The 13567-nt window shown below is 39.7% G+C and overlaps 1 protein-coding gene across 8 annotated transcripts in view; it reads left to right on the top strand.

The window, feature by feature from the left end:
- RC3H1 (ring finger and CCCH-type domains 1) overlaps window positions 1-13567 on the top strand; it is a 70176-nt gene that overhangs the window by 46711 nt on the left and 9898 nt on the right. For 2 of the 8 annotated variants that reach the window (XM_056497134.1, XM_056497133.1), the window contains exons 16-20: window positions 1101-1191; window positions 1308-1443; window positions 3382-3552; window positions 4139-4254; window positions 5244-12110. In XM_056497134.1, coding sequence (XP_056353109.1) covers window positions 1101-1191; window positions 1308-1443; window positions 3382-3552; window positions 4139-4254; window positions 5244-5397 — 668 coding nt within the window. In that variant the 3' untranslated portion in view covers window positions 5398-12110. Of the gene's footprint in view, window positions 1-1100; window positions 1192-1307; window positions 1444-3381; window positions 3553-4138; window positions 4255-5243; window positions 12111-13567 lie in introns of those variants that run through there. The other 6 variants (XM_056497137.1, XM_056497136.1, XM_056497139.1 and 3 more) reach the window with 4 other exon arrangements.

The following is a 13567-nucleotide window of genomic DNA, read 5'->3' on the forward strand; positions in this document are numbered from 1 at the left end:
GAGGAGACTGAGGGCAGACCCCACAGCAGTCTACAGCTTCTTCCTGAGGGGATGCACAAGTCCCTGTTTTCTTTCTAGTGACCAGTGAAAGGGCTGGAGCTGTGTCAGGGGAGGGTTAGGTTGAGTATCAGGAAAAGGTTCAGTGGGGCACTGAACAGGGAATGGTCACAGCCCCAGAACTGCCAGAGCTCCAGAAGTATTGGACAATAGTCTCAGGCACAGAATGGAATTGTTGGGCTATCTGTGGAGGGCCAGGAATTGGACTCTGTGGTCTTTATGTGTCGCTTCCATTTATGTGTCTGGATGTTCAATTATTCCGTTACACATTTGTGTGTACACAGTGTGTTTGTTTATGATCCATAGTTGCTTTTGGAAGAAGTTACTTTTTTCTGCCAGTCCCTCTGATATGAAGCTTATTTTAAGTCTGTAGCAGCAGAATCCAGAAGCTTAGCACTTTACCAAATGCATAATGCAAAACCATCTTGATGAAGTACTTTACTGCTGCTGTTCCTGCTTTATGGATAGCTGCTCCTGCAAGCTTAATGCAACCATTGTCTTGTGTACTATTAGACAAAGCAAAGAAGTAGGAGTAGTTCATTTCCAACATGTTTATTTTTAATCACATGTATAATATGGCTTTCTGTCTTACTCCAAAAGATTGTCTCTTTCTTGAGATGCACTGAATAACCTTAAGAAAATATTTATTATATTTCCCCAAACTTGCTTCTAGCTTTTTCAGGCAGTATTTTTTTAGACTTTATTACAAGTAGAACTCTGACTTCCCTGAAATCTTTAAACTGTAGTTACCTAGATATGTCAGAATTATCAATGAACTCCTGAGTTTTTTAGGAATTTCAGTAATAAAACTAACTGCAGTCATCCTGTCTGTAAGTTTTGTTCTTTGTTCATCTGCCTGAGTATCTGAGGTGCTTTGCAGTCTCAGACTCTGGAAGGCTATCACAAACTGTTAGATATACAGGAATAATTATGTATAATACATGTGAGACTGGTCACAGAGAGTATTTCTGTGTTCATTTAATCAGAGGAAATGTTGAACTTCTCATAATTGGAGGGCTGGCCTTTTCTTTTTCTCTGTCTAGACTACAGTCCTTACGAAACCCACGGTGGCTGGGGAGGCTCTCCATATTCTCCTCATCAAAATATACCTTCTCAGGGACGTTTCAATGACAGGTAGGATTGCTTTGTTTTTTCTTTGCCTTTTGCTAAATTTTCTTTTATCTTTTTTTCTGTGTCAGTTGAGTAAAGATTTTTTTGGTTTTGATTGCCTTTTTTTTCCAATCCCAAAGGGAGAGACTGTCCATGTCGGATGTGGCTGGTCATGGGAAGCAGTTGCCCTCAGCTGAACGAGAGCAGCAGCTGCGCATGGAGCTGCAGCAGGTTGACCATCAGATCAGCCAGCAGACACAAATGCGGGGACTGGAGGTTGGTACCAGCACTGGGAGCAGCACTGGAGGGTGGCATGGAGAGAGATGATGCTGGTAAAGCTTTTCATGGGCTAACCTTTGTGGTGATATTCAGTAACAACACCTGATCCTGTGATGCCATGCATCAGGGCTGTGGTGCAAGTGTCAGCCCTGATGTGCTGACATGTGCTTAGGAGCAGAAACTTCCCTGCACTCCTTGTGCACGTCAACACCATATTTGAATCTGCAGTCTGTGGTCAGTCTTATTTGCTGTCATTCTCTTTCTCACTCCCCTTCTGTTCAACTCTACTCAGAGGCAAGCTTTTGGTGTAGGAGTCTGTTCTTCTTGACTTTCATGCTGTTGGAAATGTCTGATTTTGTGTACAGAAAGCCATGAGCTTCATCTGTTACATGTTTGGCTTTTGTTTGTACCTGTTCCTTCCTAAATAGCACAAACCACAAGAGTCAAGAAAGTAAATATGTAATATATTTAGCTTGAAAAATTAAGGCTTAATATTTTATGGCTCCTCATTTAGAAGAAACGTAGTTATAGTGTAAGGAAAGATGGGTGTGTGTTTGTAAAAGAATTAATGAGCTGAAATCTTTTGATTTTATGAAACAGAAGGAGAAATGTCAAGCCATAATGAATGAATAGTTTTAGAAAGCTTTAGTTACTTTTTTCCTCTTAGGAAACATCAGTAAATATTTACCAGAAAACTGTTCTAGGTACCTCAGCAGCTATTTGTGTTAACATTTTCCTAGAAGAAATTGCTGTAAGTAGTGGGTAGCAGCTTCTGCTGAAGCTGTGGTTAGCTAAGAACACATTACAGAGCAGGGTTATTGCAGATTAGTTTAATTAAGTCACAGCAGTACTTGCAGTAGGATGCATTAGTTAGTTACTTGAAACATAGCTTGTGTTCTTGTGCTTTTGTTTGGGAATGAGAGGAGAAAATGTTTTCAATCTTGCATGTCTGCCTTTGCCATAATACAAGAGTATTGGAAAGTTGCAAAACCTGTTAATGGCCTTCTCCTGCTCATCATAGTTGTGATTGTATCAGTGTTGAATCCTGCAGAATTGAATGTTGAACCTTGATTTTGCCATAATATGAATTTTGCAGAATTAGTCAGTTATTTTGAGTAAGAACAGCTTTCAGTTTATCTTTTGTGTTTAAAGTTGCATGTAGATATTGGGTATCAAGGAGTCTTCACTGGTTTGCCTATTACAAGGTTGCAGCAATCAATTCAGCCAGAGCATGAAGAGCTAGATAATTTTGCTTTTGCATTGCATGAGCATTTCTGCTTAAAGACCAGCCAGATGTTGGGTTGTGTGGAGTACAAGATGATGTATTTAAATGCAGAGCATGTACTTGCAAAACTGATTCACAAGTATAAGCAGATTTTTAGAATGACTGACATGGCTACTGCTTTTAGTAATTTACAACTTTTTAATGACAGTAGTCACTTGCTCCTCTCTGTTCCTCTGTTTCCTAATGTGGGTCAGTAGAGACCTACATATTGACAGCTACATCTCTCAAGATGATGTAATAATGATTCTGTCTCTGCTGTAGAATTAGATAAATTCTACTGCTTTAAATAAAGGAGCAGACTTGCTTTTCTGCAGTTCTCTTTTGTTGAACATAGAGCTCAGAAGAGAATAGTGGTTTTGTTCATGGTCTTAGTTTTGAGAAGGAAGTGGTATGTGAAGAAAACACATGCAAATATGTGACAGCAAGAGGTGTTTAACACTGCTTGTTTAAAAATGAAAATACTTGTCTGTGTGTACAGAAACATATTGAGACTTGCATTGGAAGTGATTTAAATTGGGACATTGTTAAGTGTGGTGAGAGGTGGCCTTGGTTTTGCAAATGAGCAATACTCTGGAATTAGGGCCTTGGAGCTCTTTGTGCTTGGTGTGTTGTGTGCTCAGTTGTGTATGTGCTTGGCTTTATGCATTTAGGCTGTTAGTAACAGGCTGCTGTTGCAGAGAGAGGCGACTACCCTGGCAGGCCAACCACAGCCCCCACCCCCACCTCCCAAGTGGCCTGGGATGATCTCAAGTGAACAGCTGAGCTTGGAGCTACACCAGGTGGAAAGGGAAATTGGGAAGAGAACCCGTGAGCTGAGCATGGTGAGTGCTGGGGGGGTGGGAGGCAGAGAGATGCAGTGGAGAGCCATGTACCTGGCTGCAGCCCTTTCACCCTGGCAGAAAGGCTCCCTACTGGATGCCCACAGCTGGAGTCATCTGTCTTCCTCTTCATCTCTGTTCTTCAAAACCTCCTGAGGAGTATCTTGAGTCCTCTTTAAGAAGAAGTTTAATGTAGCCACTTCAAAATGTTGATTTGTCACCATTTGAAATAAGCATGGTGTTGAATTTGATGGAAAACAAATTGTCTCCAAGGTCACTATGCCATGAGTTCTGTAAAGTGCTTTAACACAGGGAACATTGTCTGCAGGTACAGGCTAGTGTTCACAAGTCTGTGTGCTGTTACAGTCTGTGGGCTTTGCTTGTTGTTACAAGGATCATCCCTTCCTTTTGAGAAATACTGTGGCCTGAGAGGATGAGCATATCTGAAAGTCTGTTTTTGTCTCACGGCTTCTGTGGGTTAAACTGTGTGACTGCAGTTTACAAGCCTTATTCGTCGTCCCTGGGGGATGAAGTCTCCAATTCTTTCAACACACTCTTAAAGAATTTTTCATCTGTCCTTTCTTTAAAGGAGAGCCAGTCTTCACTGGATATGAAAAACAAGCTGGGCGCCACTAAACAGACAGAAAATGGGCAATTAGAACCACAAAACAAGGTTCCAGCTGAGGACCTTACACTGACATTCAGGTAATACGGGCCTTCAACCTGTCTTTGTGTAGCAGGAGACTGACTTCTTCAGGGCCACTCTCCTGTTGAATAAATACCCTTGCCTCACATCAGCTATCATGAGGAAGCACCTACTAGGCAAAGACAACACAAATCAAGTTTTTCTAGGACAGGCATGAATTAAGGAGCTCTCTAGCTGTGGAGTAGGTGAGTGGAATAAGACTGTATAAATTAATGCAGCAGAAGACTTGCAGTGTCTGTCAGAGAGGAATCCATCTAGTCAATATTGGATGATTAGTAAGGAGAAGCAAGAGTTACGCAGCCACCACAAAATAAATCTTTATCTGCTGTTTTAGTTTCAAATAAAGAAATCTCCCAAATGTGAAAGTATTCCGTCCTCATAAGGTATGTGATGTGGATGTTGTCTAGGAAGGCACACCCTTTGAAACTCAGTTCACTTTCAGTTGTCAGTAGTGGACTTTTCCCTATGTAGATGCTGAGATTGATTTCAGTTCACGTTTAATAGACAGATGGAATAAGATGTTGGCTGGAAATGTTGAAAGTCTCTACAGCAAGTATTTTCAAATGGCCATAAGCATCTCTGTGTATTCAGGCCAGCACTGAACAGAGAAACTTGGATGTTTACAAAACTTCATGTGAGCAGCTTGGAATACCAATATTTATTCAGAATGAGCATTTCCTGAATAAGTACACTATTGCTGATGAAGCCAGTGCCTTCTTTTTATAACCAGTTCTGAAGTTCTGTGCTGCACCATCAGATTGACAGCTCCAGAGCAGGAACTCATTTTCCCCTATGGTACTGTGAAAGTAATGAAATCAGAACAACTGTTTATATTTTTAAAATTAGGGGGGGAAAAAGAAAGATAAATTCTTATTAGGTAAGTTAAATATTCTGGAATGTGTACACTAAAGTCCACTTAAAAATAAAGGAAAAATCTCAGAATTTCTTCTTTTCACCCACTTCCCCTTTCTCCTCAACTTCCCTTCAGCAGTGATGTTCCAAATGGATCAGCTTTGACCCAAGAGAACATTGGCCTCCTGTCAAACAATATGGCATCTCTCAGCCTGTCAGAGGAGCCCGAGGGAGGAGGAGACGGCCATGACTCCCAGCGAGCGGGAGTGACACCCACATCTGCTCCATGAAGCGAGGCCAGCACACCCTGGAGTTCCTTCTGCTGGGGTGTCGGCAGCTTCCATCTTACGTTTTTTTCCAGGGATGATTGGAGAAACCCAGGAGCAGCAGCAGTAGCAGAGCAGCAGGTCCAGAGGCAATGTGCACAAACACAACTACTAGAAACAAATCCTGCACATAGTTCACATTAACGCATTTTTTAATTAAAAAAATGAAAATTAGCAGTATCTGCAAGCAATTCAAATTAAATTTGTTTTTGTTCTGTGAATGAACTTTATTTTAATAACTTTGGACGCCTTGAATCCCAGGGCTTAAAAAAAAAGATATTATATATATACTCTGTTTGATTAATTGTATGATCTTAATGAAGTAGGTTTTTTCTTTTATTTTGGTATTATTACATACCCAGTGCATAATTCCTTATTACCTTACTAAAACGATTTGGCCACTTCCTTGTATGGTTTAAGGGTAAACAAGGAATGAGGGTTGGAGAGTAGCTGTGAATTGCAGTGTCAAAAGATGTGCAGCAAACTTCATGCTAACGCAGTTCCTCCCACAACAAGAGACAGAGTCTTTGCAAAAGTGTGGTCCTTTTTAAAAGCTGGCATTAAGATTTGTGTATGTTAGAATCTGACACCTGAATATCAACCTGCATTTTGTCAGAGCTGCAGTGAATCCACCCTGAATTCCTGTTTCATGGGGGAAGAATTGCACCAAAGTAACCACTGAAGGTGCAGCACAGATCTTGCCAGCAGTACTGAGAAGCAAATTTTGCCTGATAGATCTAATACTTCTCTAAGTTGATGCTTTGTAGACTGAGAAGCTGTGTCTATTGATTTTTTTTTTTTAATTTTTATTTTTAAATTAAAGATTTTGTTCTTGCTGCACATTTTTTTTACTTTTTTTGGCATACGCTGAGGTAAGATCCTGGATATGAAGACCTCTTGAGAGTGATTTTTCGAATGCTACTCCCTCTCTACCTTCTTGGCCTGTTCTCATTTTTTCTTTCTGGGTTCGACTACTAAGTGGGAAAGCACTGGTTATGTAATAAATTGCTGCATTGCTTTGGTTGGGTAAAGCAAGAGTTAATAAATTTTCTTGGGTTTTAGTTTTTTTTTTCCTTAACCTTAACTCCTGCTGAGGTTATAGCAACCTTGGGCTAAGCTTTGCATTCATCATACTGTTAAATAAAACAAAAGGGGGGTGGGAGGGGATACAGTCTCACTATTGCCTACCAGTAGGAGAGTCCAAACAGAAGACTCTTTTGAGTAGCAATTATTTAATTTGCCCAGTCAAGGCACCGCATTTATATACTATTTCACATTGAATTTGATTATGCCCTACAGACCTGGCTGGTCAAGGATTTGATACACATATTGGCTTGGGATTCGAGCTTTCTTTTTTATTTAAATAAAAATTTATATATAAATATATATATACATATATACATAGTTATATCTGTATATATATTGGGTATGTTTTAAGAATTTTTTCGCATGAGCGCAGCTGTTGTGATCAAATGTCTGGGAGGTAGAAGCACTGAATGAAAATAAAAGCATTTTTCACCACACCCCCCACACTTTCCATGTGTCTTAACACGGGTTTATTTTGCTCTTAGTTGAACTTTGGCCTCTTAATTGCCTGGAGTAGTTTGAAGCTTGCTTTTTCCTAATGCCTCTTTTAACTTTTGGCAAAGAATCAACTTTGCACTGAAACAGCTTCATCTCCCCTTGCCCTATTGATCTGTATCTCCTACTTGAAGCCAAGCATTCCAGCCACTCCCTTGGAGCTGAGCAGAACTGGGGTGATGCAGTTCCCACAGCCCATCAGGTCTGTTCCTCCCTTCTCTGCTCTGGGCATGAGGAGGATGAAGGTCTTTTCCTGGCTGCCTGCTCCCAAGTCACCTGATACAGGCCCTGGGCCCTTGCATCCTTCGGTGCAGAGCACCACCCTCAGGTCAGCCTCTTCATTTTAATTAGTTTGCTCCTTCCTGCTGTTTTTATTAGCACAGGGAGCTCATCTTAGTCAAGATAACTAGTGCAATATTCTAATCTAGGAGGACAAGCCCAGAATGTGCCTTTTTTTGACTAGTAATTGTGGATGTGAAATTAATTTTCAAAGGTGGTTATAATAGGTTGGACACTGCAGATTCATTTGTAATACTAGGATGAAAATCTGGAGGGGCAAAACCTCTTTACCTTTTATTTTCTAGTTCCCTCACCAGATTAGGGATTATTCTTTTCTACACATTTTCTCCTGGAGTTCTTCAGTAAGCACTATTTAGATTGCTGGCCTGCATATAATGAATGCTTCCAAGAACTGTGGATTAGAAGGAAGACCTTACTGGGTTTTTTTTTTCCTTCGTCCAGCTCTCTGTACTTTGTGCTTAATGTCCTTGTTGTGATCAATGTGTCCAGGTGAATGCCCTGTTTGCCCAGAATTATAGTTTGGCTTGTTAAATAGTTTGTTTAATATCTACTAACAGTATTGATTTTTGACTTTGTTTCATCCCCTCTTCCTCTTACCCTTTTTCTGCTTTTTTTTGCAGAAGTTTAGTTGATTAAACAAATCCAACAGCAAAATGCAGTGCATGTTTTTAAGTTTTTTCTGGAGACTGCACCTAAAATGTTCTGGTTTTGTGGAAAAACTGGGAGACTGTGAGGGACAGATAGCTCTGTATGTAGTGGCAGCATTGATGTTTGCAGCTAACAAGCATGAAAATGTCTGGAGTGACTCTGTCTTGCTACACTCATTCCTGTAGCCCATCATTGTCCCAGTCATACAGGAATTTTGGCCAACTCAGTGAAATTGTTCTTGGCTACCGAGTGGTTTAGTTCCTTCTGTTGGGCAAGAGGAAGCAGTGTTACCATGGTGTCAGGGCACTGCTGCATCCTTTGGTAGGTAGGTTAAATTTTCTGCTGCACCAGACAACTGTGAGCCCTCATCGATATCTGGGTTTCAGCCAGATGGACAGCATGGACAAACCTTCAGAATAGGAAGCTTCAAGTGGTAGGTTAAGCTTCAGTGTGTCAGTGATTCAGTCAGTATATGATGTCTGTTCATTCTGTGGTGTTATTTCCCTCCTTCTGTCAACGTCTCACCTGTCTGTCCTGTGACCTAGTTCTTTTTTCCTAATAGGAGAAGTTTAAAGTTTTTCTTCTACGCTTCTTGCATGCTGTCCCATTTCAGAGTAGGACTTCTTTTCTGTAGGTCAGAGCACCTTTCAAGCTAGCAGCACTTTTATCCCTGTTCTTCTCGAGTTCTTCTCTGTGTAGTTTTTTCTGAGCCGTCTTTTCCCTTTTTGTGTCTTTTTCTCCTGTGGCTTGCCCATCCACCCTCCCTGATTGTGTAACAGTGACAGCTTGCTGCCTCAAAACAGAGCATTCAAATGAATTCGCTTAGCCAATAACTTCTGTGAAGTTGCCTTTTCTAATGGTGTTATTACTCAGTGATGCACAAATGTGATATTGCCCCTACTGGTAGGCAAACAGGGGATCTGTATAAACATGGTAAACTGCTGTTTTTCTTTAAAGGAGAGCCAAAGACTTGTGCTTTACACGTTTTTTCCCCCTGGTGTAGCCATTTTGATTGTCAGACATTTGTGTAGGGTATTGTGAGTTGACTGTATTATCCTAATAACAATTTCCAGAAGTTAATGATTGTCAAGCCTTTCCCATGCATTGAATTGTGGAAAATAATTCCATTAAGTAATATGATTTGCAGTGTACTGAGATGTATCTGAGGTGTTGTGATGTGTTTTCAGTCTTCCATGCACTCTCAGCTGTCTGAATGGCTCATTTAGAGAGGGAGAAGGAACATAGAAATGTTATAATCCGAGAAGCCTTGTTTTTAAGTGTTTCTAAATTAAATACTGATTGAAAATTTCTTCAGTTACAGTAAAAGGTAAATCTGTGTTACAAATGTGACTGACTTTTAAATCCACTGGGATGGAAAAGAATTGTGAAACACTAGTGTTGCATTAAATTAGATGTGGAAGAACCAAACTTGTGATGATATTGTCTCTTGGCAGCATGGACTGAGTAAGGTGGGGCAAATTTTGTATTAGAAAGGGCCAGAAGTGAGGTTTTTATTCATAATACAAGAAAGCTGATGGCATTCCCCTTCCTTGAGCTATTCAAGCTCTCACAGACTTATTACTAAAGTTTTTAGGTTCAAAGAGAAATATCTTAAAAGTCCAAGTAGCATAAATCCTCGTTTCCATTGCCGTTTATAATTTTTGGACTATAACAAAGCAGACTTACAGGACAATCCTCTGAAAGACCCTCACTGTAAAGTTTCTTTCCTGGACTGGCTCTTTTCAGACCTGCTTTTATGGTCCAAGAATTGTCATGCCAGTGTTCAGGAGGCTCAACAGCAGGAGCTCCAGCTACCTTCTCTGCTCAAAAATGGGAGAAAAGACCCAAACATGCAGTGTGCAAGTTTTTGTGCTTGTCTGTGTGTGTATGGAGAAGTGTTTTTGGTCCTAGGATAGATAGAAGGAACACAGAGCAGTGCTGCTAGGGTATGATGTCACTTTTATATTTAAGTATTGTCAGCATTCACTTCCCAAAACAGCCTTCCATTCCTGCCTCCTAATCCTTGCTGATTTAAGAGCAACCCAAAAAAAGTTAGCATGTCAGCAACTTAATTTCTTGTATCACAATAAATCAATGCCCCTGGGGGAAAAAATGAGCAAGAGTCCTTGAGTTGCCTACATGGTGATGAAGTTATGAACTGGGAAAGCACTCACCTTGCTTGAGTAAGTGTAAACTGAATTTCTGAGGAAAATGAAGCAGCTCTTCTAAGCCACCTTTTGTGTACAGCTATGGTGCCAAGAGATGGGTGGTTATTACTTGTGGTAAATCAGCATACAGATTATTATGTGACACAAATTGATTTGTTCTCAATTCAAATAGACTCTTAAAATGTCAAAAACTTCATTGGGAATTTTCCTTTCCATAGTCACTGTTACCAACTGCATTATTTTCTGTTGGAATGTCAGGGGTTGGCAGAGACTAGAGTTAACTTAATTCTAGTTATACAACATAAGAAAGGGATTTGGGGAAATGTTATCCCAGCACAGTGTCCTTCTAGAGTTAACATGTGGCCTTTATTCTTCTTTAGGAAGAAGAATGTAACTGCTTAGTGTTGTTACAGTCTTTGAAGTACTTCTTGTGATGCAAGTAGAGCCTTGGTTAGCAGAGAAAGCAGAACAAACTTAGCATTTATTTTCTTTATAATTTTATTTCCTATTGGCAAGTGTAATATTATGCCATGGGAATTGTGGCAAGCAAAGAGGCTGCAGCTTTTTCTGAAATTTCCCAATATAAAGAATGCATTGCCATGTGGATTTGTCTGCATCAGGAACATCAGTCATTTGATGCTTAAAATGTGTAACCATAATAATCAAAATTGGATGCCTGTAGCTTAGTGACATGGGTAATTAACTGATCTTTCCCAGGCAATCTTTGCAATCCCAGTGAATCTGTGTACGATTTTTAGTGCTAATTGCAAGATGTTCAGTGGTTGGGAAGGTTTAGGTGCCTCACTTCTTCCAGCAAGGCAGCTTTGCTTGAATATACTGGTTGGATGTTTTCATAGGCCAGGAAAAAACTGTTTTGAAGATCTGCAAGTTTTAGGAAAGCACAATTTTCCACTTCAATTTGAAAAATATGGTATTGGGAGAGACAGAAGCAACAGGTAGTGCAGTCTGGAAATAAAAAGCATTAGACATGATGGAATTACATGTGAAATGTATATGGGATAAATATATCTGTAAGCAGAAAAAAAAAAGAAAATATTGTGGATTACTTGATGCTCAAGAAATTATTTTGCTTCTTTGTAATGTTAAAAATATTTTATTAATAGTTCTGTAGCAGACACTACTCACAAGTCTTTGGCATCCAAACCAGATTGTATATCAGATGGATCCCACAACTGGATGTGTGCACTGACCTCTTTATTTGTAGCTTTTTAAAAATACATCTGGCAGCAGCCTTAATAAATGCATGAAACAGCGTTCACATCAAGCTGCTGTACAGCTCACAATTGGTACTGTTCATCTGCAGCCTCTCATGAGTGAAGCGGTCAATATGGGCAAAACTAACCTCTTTTAGAGTTTTTCCTAATTTTAAGGAGTTCCCATTCCCCCTTTAGCCTTTGCTGTGTAAGCAGCCTCTATGCTAAGAGGATCTTTCCTTGAAGTCAGCCACTGTTCTGTAGCTTGGCTATTTTTTCCCTATTTTCTCTTAACTGGCAGCATTGTGTTAAGCTCTCCCCCCCTCCCTTGTATTTGTTGCTATGGGGAGGAAGAGGTGAAGCAAGACGTGTGAGAGGAGGGAGGAAGAATTGTGGGATCTGTATGACAGCTCCCACTTCTTCTTTGAAATCATCTGCTTCCAGTTGTGGGATTTCTTGATATATGATTTTTTTTTTGTGGTTTTTGTAAGCCTAATTTTCTTTGATCTTGTTAGTTCCTTACAAGTCTCCCCGAGACATTCTGCAGTCATTATCACCTTTTTGGGTGGAGTTTATTTTATTTTTGGGTTGTTTGGTTTGTTTTTTTAAATAACTTTTTAACATTGGTGCATATATGCTTGGGATAGAGCTCATGTAATTATCCAATCGTATTGATTGTATGTGATTGTGCCCTGCAGAGGTATATTTAACAAAAAATAAAATAAAGGATAGTCTAGGTAATAAAGGAGACCATGAAATTTGTTGAGTCAGGTTATGAACTATTTCTTGAATTTATTTAGGATCGTAGATAAGTGAAATTCCATCTATTGTTCTCATGAATCAGTGCTAAACAAAATATCATTCATTCTCTCCTTGTGTTTTTCATTGCTTTTCTTCTCCTTCTGCTGTTTTCTTCCTTTCCTGTTTCTCTTTCCCATAAACAAAATTCTCAATCCTTCATGGGAGTGGCTGACTCTGGATCGATATTGTGGATATATACCGTTTGTAACTATCAAAACATTGTCAACAGGGGTAGAGATAAAGTAGAATGTATGAGAAGAATTCCATAAATTGAATTCTTTGCAAGGTTGGGGGAATGATGAAGTCTTGTACATACACACCTAGTCATGGAGGAGATGTTCAGAGGTACATGGGGAATTGCTATGTCTTTTCCAGGAAAGTTTAGATGCTTTACTACCTTCTGGAAAAACTGAGATAACAAAAGAAGAAAGTTCTCTATATACAACTCCCTGTGTCTTTACTCCTACAATATACTTTTTAGACTTGAAAGAAAAAACTTCTAGATACTCTGCTGAAGTGGGACAGGATGCATTGAAGGAGGCAAAAGGCAAGAGGATCCAGAGATTTGAAAATCAGTATTGGTTTTCTTTATTTAATTCTCAGACCTATAGAGCCAGTGGTGTCACTTCTGTGTGAAAGAACAAGGGAATGGAGACCTACTGTACATGCATGGCAGTTATATAGAAAAAGCCGTATTTTGAAATGCTATTTCTTCCCTCTTCACCTTGCTTTTCTCCCTCTTAAAGCTGACTCAGCCTCACCTTGCTCTCACAGGGTGTCTGAGTGTCCTTTGAATTGCAGATTGAACAAAAAAAAAAAAAAGTGGAAGAGTGATTCACTGGTTTGTAAATAGATGGAAGTGTCTACAAGGTCTTACCTGCTTTTCTGTCAGCATTTATATTAAGTGATAAATTAATGAAGAACACTTTGAAATATCTCTTGTTTTCTGTCTGGAATGAATGTACATTCTTCTAAATTTTGTGTGAGGTGTAAGGCTGTCAGGCCATCTAAGTAAGATTTTCACCAGCTCAAGGTGTGTGTGTTCTTTGCCAGGCTGGAGCATAAGAGATGCCAAATAACAGAGAAGCCAACGTGGCTCCTAGGTTTGGTCTGCTCTCTTCTGACTTCACCTGTGAACAAAGTGGTTCCTTCACTTGTTCACCAGAGGTGAACAAGAAAAGATACTCAAAATAATCAGTTTTGTTAATTGCTCTGAGTATACATATTTTAAAAGCAAGCCAGACCCTTCAGAGCAAGGACTGAGCCACATTTGTCTCATGTTGAGCCTTGTTTGGAACTTGCCTTAAAGTGAAAATAAGGTTTGCTCCACAGTCTGCTTTGTGGTTTTTAGTCTTCTCCTTTCACATCTTTCTGTGGTATTTAACAAGTCATTGTCTGTAAATCTGAAACTGGATGAAGCTG

The sequence above is a fragment of the Oenanthe melanoleuca genome, chromosome 8 (genome assembly GCF_029582105.1).
Source record: "Oenanthe melanoleuca isolate GR-GAL-2019-014 chromosome 8, OMel1.0, whole genome shotgun sequence".
Taxonomy (NCBI): Eukaryota; Metazoa; Chordata; class Aves; order Passeriformes; family Muscicapidae; genus Oenanthe; species Oenanthe melanoleuca.